The sequence below is a fragment of the Callionymus lyra genome, chromosome 6 (genome assembly GCF_982586985.1).
Source record: "Callionymus lyra chromosome 6, fCalLyr1.hap1.1, whole genome shotgun sequence".
In the NCBI taxonomy this organism is placed as follows: Eukaryota; Metazoa; Chordata; class Actinopteri; order Syngnathiformes; family Callionymidae; genus Callionymus; species Callionymus lyra.
Genome location: NC_141823.1, coordinates 21012026 through 21024472, shown reverse-complemented (window position 1 = coordinate 21024472; position 12447 = coordinate 21012026). Strand labels below are relative to the sequence as shown.

The 12447-nt window shown below is 38.4% G+C and overlaps 2 protein-coding genes across 2 annotated transcripts; one reads left to right on the top strand and one right to left on the bottom strand.

Annotated features, from left to right (window-relative positions):
* The first annotated feature begins 3327 nt into the window (after positions 1-3327).
* Positions 3328-4183, top strand: fgf21 (fibroblast growth factor 21). The gene is made up of 4 exons (XM_087793223.1): positions 3328-3457; positions 3547-3624; positions 3682-3785; positions 3893-4183. Exons 1-4 carry the CDS (start codon positions 3328-3330, stop codon positions 4181-4183), a joined length of 603 nt encoding a protein of 200 aa, XP_087649349.1.
* A 3060-nt stretch (positions 4184-7243) lies between these two features.
* On the bottom strand, positions 7244-11209 carry LOC148077530 (potassium voltage-gated channel subfamily A member 7-like). Its single transcript, XM_087794190.1, has 2 exons — positions 10367-11209; positions 7244-8165 (listed from the first exon to the last, which is right to left on the bottom strand). Exons 1-2 carry the CDS (start codon positions 11051-11053, stop codon positions 7260-7262), a joined length of 1593 nt encoding a protein of 530 aa, XP_087650316.1. The 5' UTR covers positions 11054-11209; the 3' UTR covers positions 7244-7259.
* Between the last annotated feature and the right edge of the window lie 1238 nt (positions 11210-12447).

The following is a 12447-nucleotide window of genomic DNA, read 5'->3' as shown; positions in this document are numbered from 1 at the left end:
TACATTTCCCTCTCGTTCCAAACGCTCCTGGGTTACAGACAATCCTAGCAAACACATGGAGGACTGCTGTAGTTAATGATATTCATTTATGAGTGATTTATTTCTTCTTCTTTTTAATAACTATGGAAGTTTCTCTGGATAATTTAAAAATGCAGTATTTAGTTCTGTTATCAGAGTTGATTCAACAGATAATTACCTCATAAAAAGTGAAATAAGTAAGTAATAGTTATTTGTAAAGTGCCTTTCTAGACCAGGATCACAAAGCGCTTTAACAATCAAAAACAATACACAGTAAAAATACATACTTTAAAAGATCAAAACACATAAGACAAACACAGGAGTCCAAAAAAATCAGGGAACACCTACACAAATAAAAATGTCTTAAGATGTTACATGAATATCTCTGAAAGTAAGAACCAGATTTTGAAATTGATCCTGAATAGAAACTGGCAGCCAGTGAAGAGTTTTAAGGATCGGAGAAATGTGAGTTCTTCTACTTGAGGGAGTCAGAATTCTCACTGCAGGCAAATGCAGGTGAGACAGCTCCTTCTTGTTAGGACATGAAAATAAACTGTTACAATAGTCTAAACGAGAAGACACAAGCGCATGGATTATAAGCTCCAGATCATGTTGTGACATCATTTTCCTAAATTTAGAGATTTTTCTCAGTTGAAGGAAACAGTGGAACCTGGAACATTATCATCAGGAGCACTAACCTAAGTTTCAGTTTTGTCCACATTTAGCTGCAAAGTGTTTTCGCTCAGCCACTGTTTGATTTCTAGCCAACATTTGACTAAGCCGTTCAGCCTCTTGGGCTCAGTTGTATCAAAAGGGCAGTAGAGCTGGATGTCGGTTTATTATATATTTACTTTAAAAAGTTTCTTGAATGTACCACGGTCAGATCAAAACGACAAATATATGATCGAAATAATGAACTTTTGACAACATTAGAGTTTGCAATAGCGAGTATGCCTCCCTGTGCCTTCACCTATGTTGATCAGTTATTAACATTTTCCACATCCTCACAGTTTATACTCGCAAAAAGCAAACATTTTTCAACTTTTTTATACAGTACAGGCTTAATGTTTGGACACACCCTTTTTTATTTAACGTGCTTTCTTTATTTCCATGACTATTTGGATTGTAGATTTTCACTGAAGCCATCAAAGGTAGGAATTTGACGGCCGCTTTCAAAACGTTTTGCTTTTTCTTCCTTGAATTCAAGATGTATTCCCCTGACATGGTTTTTAACTTCATAGGTGTGTCTTGTTTAGGTTACTTTGTGGAATTCCTTGAGTTTTTAATGGAGTCGGGTCCATCAGTTGCGTTGGGCAAAAGTCAGGTTGAAACACAACCTTATTAAACAATCGTTAGAATTCATCAGCACTCTAAAAGGAAATGTTGTTATTCTGTATATCTATAAAATATATATATATTTTTAACCATTTATGAAATCAAAATGTATATCAGATTCGAGTTTAAACTGAATGTTGAGTGCATTTTTTCTTCCGAGTTTTAAGGCCTAAGAGAGCAAGTGACACACAGATCCGATCAGAGGTCTTTGATGATTTTTACCAGAACCATTCCGTGTGAGTAAAAAAAGAAAATATTCATTTTTATGGGGAAACTATGACGAGGACCCACGTGATATTCCAGAACTGCGTTTAAATCATCTGACGTACTCGGTGAAGCAGCTGCTGGTCATGTAAACACTCCAAAATCGAGGCCTGACACTCCATATCACAAGGATGCGACGTGTTCCGATAAACAAAACTTCACTTGAAAGGGGAATCTTCAGGAGTTTTTGTTGTGCTGAAATCTGTATATTTCTAAAGTGGATTTGACTCATTATTTTTGTCGTTTCTTTTCATGACGTGTTTATCAAAAAGATTGCGACTAGAATCTCGTAAATGTGACACAAATTAGTCAAACCCTTGTCCAGCTTGAGAGGAGGATTCCGACAACCCTGGTTAGCCAAAACTAGCCGAATGGCTAACAAAAAATGTTCCATTAATGTTTATTAGCGCCCAGATTGGTGAACAGTGGTGATGGTTAGGTTCTGATTTCATTTTGATTTCTATATTTTGTGTTTATTAAACTCCTTTCATGCACAAAAACAAAGGGACCCAACATTAGCGTCGATTCACTTGATAGTTAAGCTCCAAAGTTCATATGCGACAACTTTCTTTCCCCAAACGGTAATTTGAGTCTTCTCTAGTGTTTCTGAGCCATGATCCTTACTTGAGTTCTCACAGTGTGTTTTAACTGCATTTTTTGTCTTCCGTTTCTGTTTATGGAGCTTTTCCTGTTAGTTCATGTTTGTATATAGTAGTTTGTCTTTTTGTAGAGGTTGTTTTGACCGCTATGTGTATTTCGCTTTTTGTACTTAGTAGTTTCTCTTCGCAAGTGTGTGTTGACCGCTATGGGTATTTTGCTTTTGGCTTTGTACTTAGTAGTTTCTCTTTGCTTATTAAACTTTTGGGTTTGAAAATAGTAGTTTGTCTTTGCAAGTGTGTGTTGATCAATCTGTGTATTTTGCTTTTATGTATGTAATTAGTAGTTTCTCTTTTCTTTTTGCAAGTGTGTGTTGACCGCTACAGGTATTTCAGTTTTGGGTTTGTACTTCAGTTTGTCTTTGTCCATTGCGCTTTTGGGTTTTTATCTTTGTGAGGTTGTGTTACTCACTCTGTGTATTCCGTTTTTGTGTCTGAAATTATTAGTTTGTGTTTGAGAGTGTGTGCTGACCACTATGTGTGGTAATGTATTATATTATTCTACTCTTTGAGTTTGAATAGACGACCATGTGTCGAATATCAGCTTCTGCTCCTTGGTTCTGTTTGTCTGTACCTGGTTTAGATACTCATTTGGGTTCCGAACAAAAAACAGCTTATTTGTTTATTGTTCTAAGTGAATCCATTGCATTTTATTTTATTTTATTTTTTTTATTCTTTGCTACCTCTGAACGAAGCGTAGTTTGTCGGCAGCAGCGGTAAAAAGCCATACATGGAAATTTTAAATCTCTTCCTGACCTGCCACTTGACCTTTGATCAATTTAAGAGGATAAAGACAAGCCTGCTGCTGCTGGTGGTGGCCATGAAGAGTCAGTAGCTGGGAATTTTTGGTTGCTCTGTCAACACTTATATTAGTTTCCGTAAAAGTGAAGGAAGACCCAAACTGTTTAGATACGTAGAAACCTCTGACTCAATGTAGGAGGAACCCCTTCTCCTATATAAAGGGTCTACCTACCACTCCTGCTCACTAACACATGAAATACTGCATGTTTTACATTCCTATTTATTTATTTATCTTTAATATATTTAACAAAACATGTTTTCATTTTGCCTCAAATGTGTCTTCTTCCTTCTCTCCGTCCCCTCGTCATCTTCATTCTATCTCCCTGACTCCAACCCTTTGTTAGCGTTTGACAGCCGGGTCAGAGAGGTGCATCTCTACACAGGTATTTCAGTGTTTACGCTCTTGCTGAACGAGCCCGAAGAGATTCGGAAGAATGTCATAATCACTCATATCTATTCATTTTGTCTGCAGAAAACCACAGACGTGGACTGTACTTGCAGATGGCGGAGGACGGGGACGTGACAGGAAGTGCTACTCAAAACCTCAATAGTGAGTATAAACGAGACGTTAAGTGGGAATGTTTGAAACTAATATTTTTGTGATCAGGTGTGATGGAGTTGAAAGCGGTGAAATCAGGCCACATTGTGATCCTGGGACAATCGACGTCCATGTATCTGTGTGTGGACCCGGCCGGCTCTCTCAGGGCTCAGGTAAACACTCTCTCGCTGCAGCTGGACCGCTCTGTTATGGTTCATATTTCGGGGAAACCCTTGAGTTTTACAATCCGAGCTCACAGCTGATGGTTCGTCACTCACAGAAACACTACACGGAGCGGGACTGCACCTTCAGAGAGCTCCTCCTGGCAGACGGATACACTCGCTTCCTTTCTTCCTTCTATGGATTTCCAGTGTCCCTGGCATCAACGCATTCCCCAGATCGACAAGCACTTCCTTTCTCTCGATTCCTACCACTTAGGAACACTCTGGCGAGGCAGACTGTTCCTGAGCAACCACAAAACACAGAGGAACACGTCAGCCTTGACTCTCACGACCTGTTTGGAATGGAAAGAAATGTTTTGGAAAGTCCTCACTTCTCCGCAGACAAGTAGGGGAAGTCATACTTGTTTATTTGTTTGGGTCATTGTTGAAACAAATGACTTTTATTTATTTTATTTTAACTTTCGTCAATGCTTTTTATTTATTTTTCTTTAAAATAAATGTTATTTAATAATTTATGAATAAATAAATTAAACAATTTTAACAGAATGTTGTACTTATATTTAAACCATAATACATTATGTGTCAAGCTGGGGTTCATGAAAGTAAAGGAGGTAATTAGAATATTATTTATTCAAAGAGGAATATTTTCTTTTAATGTCTGTCTTTGAAATGTGTCTCAATAATTGTGAAACTTTTCATATTTATTTATCTGTGAAAATGTTTTATTTAATAATTCATGAATATGAATAAATGTTGTTTGTATGAACAATTGTGTATGTGTCATGTTATATAGTGTTCCAACATACATAAACAATACAGAACACAAATTCCTATTCTTTAAATTAATAATGAAATTATAATAATGGAAAATACATGTATAACAGAATAAGGGTGAATGTCGTGCTAATATTTAAACCAAAATACATTTTGTGTCTACTTGGAGATAATCCGAATATTCTATTATATATTCAATATCATTTTATTATTCAAACCAGAGATATTATTTTATGTCCATTTTCTGTATATCAAGTATTGTTATATATCAGATTGTTGCTTAAGTTTATATCTTCATGTCCATTGAAAATATACTATTGAATACATACAATAGTATTGATTAGTTATTCGATTGTCTTATAATGTAAATGTTAATCGTTTTTTTATAAAACACTTTATTCATGTTGTATGACTTGTTTTTTGCCAACATTAAAAAAAAATCATACTTTTAGTTCTGTTTGATTTAGGACTCTTTGAATTCATTGGTTGTGACGTTCAACGTTAACAGAAGCGCCCTCTAGTGGAGCTCTCGTTTATTTTGTATCCTGGAAATACCGTTGTAAGACCGTCTATAGTTTTGTTATCTGAAATAAGAACATATGAAATAATTAAACAAACTCACTGTACAGACGAACTGGAAACATTTTTATCCTAAACTACATAAATATGAACAATTAAAATAGTTTAGAATAGATTCAAATACTTTTTTTGATAGAATAGTCATGTTCAAAAAATGTTTTGGGTGTTTTTATTTTTGTATTAAAAAACCACATTGGAAATAATGAGTGAAATATTGAGATATATGCCCGTTGTTTTTTACTGGTTTAGTACAATATAAAGCTTATAGACTCGATATCGCAGATATTGTTAAATTAACATTGCATATATATACTGTAAGTTTTCCATGAAATTGATAGTATCGTCATTCAAGTTTAAGTCAAGGAAATGTCTAGAAAAGAATGCTAATATAATTTAATACAATCCTCAGTTTAATGTACATTCTTTTATTTTAAGAATAGTTGGAGGGTATCTCCATATATCACTAACCTGTAATACATTTTGTTTCTATTCATTGCATTACATCTAAACATGAGCTAATAACGTAGCTCATGTCTTCGACAGCAAGTGGAAACACCGAATACCGGTCGTCTATCTATTGATGTGGCAACGGGTCAAGTGTGACCGTGCAGTTTGTTGGAAGGACTTATGTGTTCCAGGGAAATGGAGAACAATTCTATTGGTGCTTAACAGCTTAGTGGGTGTTTAAAGGTCAGTAATGACAGACAAAAGTGGAACATTGACTTAATCTGACGCAGCAATGCAGGGAAGTGTTGTTCTTGGTGGTGTAGCTATTTTAATATCCACAATCTATTAGCTTCATATGTATATATTTATGTGTATATGTCTGTGTTTATTTTGTTTATATTTATTTTTTTAATCACATCTTAATAGAAAAATTGCATTCATAACCACAGGCAATAACACAAAGTCCTATTTTAGAAATTGACATAAAAATCATCTTTATTAGAAAAAATAGGTCGTCCGACAAAAACACAGATCTTATGCAAAAGCCTTGAAAATGATTCTCTTAAACTCACAAACAAGCTTCAGTGTTGGATTTCAGCACGCTAAAGGTCAAGTCAGCTGCTTCAGGTCACATAAGCCAAAACTACACCGATGTGAACATCATATATCACTTTCAAGAGAATGCTGAGTGTGTGTATACTTGACCACATCGTACAACGTTTCACTTGTTGTTGTTTTTTCTTTGCCTTCCAAGTTATTTCACTTCAAACATACTAAGACTTTTAGTTTTATTGCACAAAAACGGTGAGTGACCCCTGAGAATTTACAAATACATACTTCACATATTAAATGCTCAACACTGGCTTCTTCTCTTCACACACTTTTATTATTATTATTAATTCAATGTGGCAATTATCAGCTGTGAAGGAAGTATCTATTTCACTGTAAAGTCCAACTTATTAGTAACATAAGCTGCTGTTATGAATGAATCCTATTAAACTATAAATCATCCATTTGGGTTCTGGCTGTCAAATTCAAGCGTACATTAGGCTCAAATTTTTTTTGACCCACTACAAAATGAGCTCTTTTTGGACAAGAATCTTAAGGGTTTTTTTTCATTATTTATTATGATTGGTTTAGTTTTGAACAGTAATGTAGTATAATTCTCTCTATTATTTTCACAACGTTCTTCCCTACGCAACATTGTCTCGATGTGAGTATCATTAACTGCTTCTCACATAAAGTACTTTGAAACTTTTTGAAGTCACCAGTAAAATCCAACGAGGAACAGATTAAATATTTTTTTTCTTCTATTTTTGTAAACAAACAACAATAATGTGGCGACAGAGGTTGCAGTTACACTTTTCTATCACTTGGGGAGCCAGAAACAATATTTGATTCTTCCATATTCTTGCTTTAAAAAAAAAACAAAAAGGTAAGTCCTCCTTTTTCCTCCTTTCTGAAGGTAATACATGATTATTTACAATATAAATACATTCAGTGGATTCATTTCTAATGGTTTAAAAGCTTATTCATGTATCAATTTCCTCATAAATAAACTCTACACCTAACAACGGATGGTTCAGTGCACTATACATTTTATAAAGCTTATATCTTCTAAATAATTTAAACTACTTATTCACATCTGACCTGGATATGTCAGTCCTATACCTGAGTGACCAGCGGCTCCCTCAGATACATATTTCCTCCTTTGATGTCAGAGTTCTGTCCTGCACATAGTCCGCCCAGAAGAGTTCCGTTCAGTGGGTTGCAAATGCCTTCAATGGCATAATATTCTCCTTCTAGATCCTGATCCCTGTCGTCTGTTTCGTCCCCCTCCTCGTCCTCCTCCTCCCACAGCGTGGTATTGACGTGGGTGTACTCTGTGCGGTCCTCACACTCGGTCTCTCGATGGTAGAAGTAGCTGAAGTTGGACACTATGACCGGTACCGGCAGTGAAATTGTGAGCACGCCAGCGATCGCACACATCGAGCCCACCAGCTTTCCCCACACTGTTTCGGGGTACATATCACCGTAGCCCACCGTGGTCATGGTGACTACGGCCCACCAGAAGGCATGTGGGATACTTATGAACGCCGTGTTGGTGTGGTCCGCCTCTGCAAAGTAGATGGCGCTGGAGAAGAGGATGACGCCGATAAACAGGAAGAAGATCAGAAGGCCAAGTTCACGCATACTGGCACGCAGCGTCTGACCCAGGATCTGGAGGCCCTTGGAGTGACGAGACAACTTAAAGATTCTGAACACCCTGACCAGCCTGATGACCCTGATGATGGCCAAAGAAGTGGCCGGACTGGCATCGTTGTCTTTGGCCATCTCCGTTCCAAGAGTGACAAAAAAGGGCAGGATGGCGCTGAAGTCAATGATGTTCATGACGTCTTTGAAGAAGTGGGTCTTGCTCGGACAACAGGCGAAACGCATGAGGAGCTCGAAGGAGAACCAGCATATGCACATGGTCTCCACCAAGAAGAAGGGATCCTGGAAAACACTGGACGGGGGAGGCATGGTTTCTGACACGTTCTTTGGATAAGAGTGGTACTTGTAAAAGTATTCCTGAGGAAGAACACACAAAAGAAAAGAAATACTTGTGAAAAAGGCATGTGGCATATCTAACCTTTCAAATGTGTTGATTTGTGATCTTCCCACTTTTTGCTTATATTATTGTTTGACTTACAGTATGTCTGACTCTTTAAGACTTTTCTAAAGCCCAAGTAATGTAGTCTTGATTACTGATGGGTTTCTTTTAAATAAGAACATTAATATTCCCCAAAAAAGATTCACTTCTCGTTTTTTTTTTTAATTTAGTTTTCTTTAGCTTTTCCGGGTTTCAGCTTTCAGGCTGGCCTCGCCTCAGCTACATCATCTAGTGCTTCCCGGGGGATCCCAAGGGTCTCCAGTGTGTCCTGGGTCTTCCCCGTGGTCTTCTACTGATGGATATCCTTGCATTTTAGCTCTAGATCACTGTTTTTGTGCATTTCCACTTGTATTTATGACCATAAAAGAAAAAATAAACATTTGCACTTTTGAAAAAATCTTTGCTATTAACAATTATCTGGTGGGAAGGGAGAACATAGGTGTTGTTTGAAATCAGTAATTTGTTTAATTGATAAGAATTTTTTTTTGTTTAAAAAAAAATCAGTTAAAACAATTGCCCCCCACATGTAGTTTGTCCCTCAAAGAAAAAGGTTTAGAAACCTAAAATGTATGTGCCTATGTTTTAAAAGTACAAACCTAGTAATTATTACTACTCAAGGATTCATTATAAGTGAACGTATTCGTACCTCTAGAATTTTATAACACAAATTTATCTATGTATTAAACATGTAACCATGCATACAATTTTGTTAATTGTAAATTAAACAAATCAAAAACCTGATATGAAATCCAAAATTAAATAAATTAGGAAAAAAAGGTTTCAAAATAAAATGAAAGGTGTCGACTTTGTCTATGGTGCTCTTTACACTATCATTGTTGGTGTTGTTAGTTTCCTATGCTAAATTCTAACCTGGCATTATTTAAGACAGTTAAAAGCATGTTTTCTTTCTTCTCCTAACAAGTATCAAGCAGAATTTTTTTTTTATTGATACAAGTGTGATATCGGAACACCCTAAAGTGCTGTCTGACGTCTGATTGGTCAGCAATTTTAGCAACATCATAAACGTGTTTGACATCTGTGGCTTTACATTTCCGTCATAGCTGCACCAATCTCCTTTTCACTCCACCTGTCCTTCCGTCTTTGTGACAGTTAGCTCTACATGCTAGCGACAGATCGTTGGAGGTTTTACCACATTGAATGCATGGAAGCATGGATGTGGTGAGAATGCAGGAATCTAGTTTATGTGAAACCAGAGTCCTGGATGAATGAATCCGGAGTACTAAAGTGACTTTCAGTAGCGGGTCACTGACAGTGTTTATTACTAAAGGTGCTCATCTATGTGTTGATCTCATCCAAGGGCTCTCCTAAGCCTAAATATAACTCGTGAGATCTCGGGACAGAAACATGAGAGTGTCTCGTTTCACCGCCGCTCATCCATCTCCACCTTCATCACGATCGCCCAGGCACCCTCTCTCCGTTCACTGTGTCTCCTTCTTACTTCAAGAGGGCTTCTTTCATTTCCTGGCATGGTGTGTTGTGCACAGGCAGCCCGGGCCTAGCAGAGCAGTCTCGGTGGAATGTGTTAACATGACCCGACATATGCTGCTCATCCTGTGAGACCTTTTAGTCTCCAGTTCTAAGCCTCTAGAGGTCTTTGAGTCACCTTTGCTAATATGTTTGGGCACTTTTGTGACCTTTTCTTCACACACCCTCACGCCATAAGTCATTGTAGCAAAGTCTCTCCTACTTCCCTTTTAATAAAGTCCATCGTATCCCCCTGTACCCTTTAGCATTTACTGAGTCCGAGTATATCAGATTTAACAGCTGGCTTAAGAAGTCACACTGAAAACTATCCTGCGCTCTGCTCTCTAGCACGGTAAAGTTGCAGACGCACTGGCTGCTAGCTGCACCCTTGACAATACGCTTCACTCGACAGGCTATTGTAACCAACATAGCCTGTGATGTGAATCCAAACACCTGCTGCCGTTGTTATCACATTTATTTTCCATCCAGGAAACATTCTATCCGAGATCAAATGACACCATTTGGAGGAGTTTTAAGGCCAAGGACAAAAAAGTTATATCGTCTCTAGATGATCTTAAAGTGTTACTTTTCACCAGAGATTGTTCAACGACATCATCATTATGATCGTACGTACCTCTCGTGTCTCCTTTTCAGTCCTGAATTCAGGAAGCGTCTCCAGGCAGAAGATGAGAATGGACACCACAATGACCATCACACTTATGATCGCTATGATGCGAGCACCGGAGGAAGACTCTGGGTGCTCGAACAGCATCCAAAGTCTTTTCTGTATCTGGTTCGGCGGCAACGCTCGTACTTCCTCTTTGGGGAAACCTTCGTCCTCCTTGAAGCGGCTCATGATGTCCTCCCCCAGCTCGTAAAACAGTAGCTCGTCCATGAAGATGTCGAGGGGGATGTTGGTGGGCCTTCGCAGCCTCCCGCCCGACTGGTAAAAGTACAGAATGGCATCGAAGCACGCTCGATTCCTGTCCAAAAAGAGCTCATTGCGTAGCGGGTCAAAGTATCGCGATCTTCTCCGAGGGTCACCTAGCATGGAGTTGGGGAACTGAGCTAGCGTACGCAGTTGAGTCTCATAGCGCATCCCCGATACGTTGATGGCCAGTCTTTCGCTGAGGGCCCATCCGTTCTTCCATAGACATCCAGAGCGCCGGGTCTCCTTCTTCTTTTCCGTCTCGTTTCCGCAGAGCTCCCTCTCTCCCTTTTCCTCTATGTTGAGCTGGTTCTTCATCTGCTTGTCTTTTTCTCCATCACCGTCTTTCCATCTCCCTTCTCTATCATCGCCCTCCTGATCGCTGCCATCCATCCTCACGCGGACTCTCAGTTAGGCAGTGATTCAAACTATTCTCCAGAGAACTCGAAACCAGCTGGACTTAGAAGCGATCCCTGTCAGGAACCAGAAGAACAGGCCAGTGAGGGGGGCTGCTCCGGCGGGTGTACAGTGCAGATGGCATGAGAAGCATTGAAATAGCAGATTTGTGAAGGATTGTTGTCGCTGAAACATCTCAAGGCGTAAGACATCGAACAAAAACAAAGCGTGTTTGAGAGTGCGTTTGCAGAATTTACTCACTGAGAGCGATACAACTGTTGACTAATGACACCATGAGCAATCACATTGTTGGTCCCTTCTGGCTCACCGGCTTGTTTGTCTCCGTCATTCTGTGCGGCTGGCATATACCTTGTCGCTGTTTTGGCCGCTCGAGGGAAAAGTCCAGCTCAACAAGTTCACACGCAAACTCTTCTTCCAGTTGTTTGGCCGGCGGACATCCACAATCTGAACCCCTCGGTACTCACGTTGTCTGTCTTGAAATTTTCAGGAATGCTGTCCTGATGAAATTCAATCTCTGACGGACCTCTCTAACCCCTCCCTGTACCCTGCCTTCAATTTAGCTATGAGGCAAGACAACCTTCAACCTTCCTATCGAATGTCACCTCTGCCTGGGACCGGTTGATGTTGCCTCAGCAACAAGCATGGATCGCTGACTGACAGTAAGCAGACTTTAGAGAAAGTTGAAAGAAAAAGAATAGCCTTGTTTTCAAAAGAATTAATAAATAAAAATAAAAATCAATGGCAAATACATATTTATGGGGGCATGTATTTGGATACATTTACTAATATCTTTGGAAAATACAAAGATAAGTAAAATAAGCCGATAAATGTCAAATGCAAAACTGATACTAATTTAAATGGACAATTCAATTTCCGTTAATGAGTCTGTGTAAAAGTCTAAAATAGCGTACCGTGTTGTATCGTATCACTAAAAGGGGTGGGAGGGCATCTTCTAAAAGTAGAAGCAGTCGGTGTACTGTAGCTTATGGAGCGTTCCACTTGTGGTCGTGAGTGTAAAGTGAACAGAAGTCATCAATGATCTGCAACATGAGTCAAGACAAATCAAAATGAACTAGAATTAAAAACAATTTTATTTATTTTCTTGGTTATACTCAGGTGCCTTGATGCAGTTGACTAATGTTTTTTTTCTTGTTTATTTTTGAGCGTGGAATACAGTTATCTTTTTATATAATGTAATAATAAGTGTATATAGCAGCAGTGATGTATGGTGTAAGTGACATGTTTTTACGTGAGATAAAAACAGAATGATATAAAAATATTAACACAATAACAACAAAATATCGATTATGAGGCAGTAATTCAAGTAAAATGAAGTAAATGCATTAAATTATAATGAGTGAAAGATAATA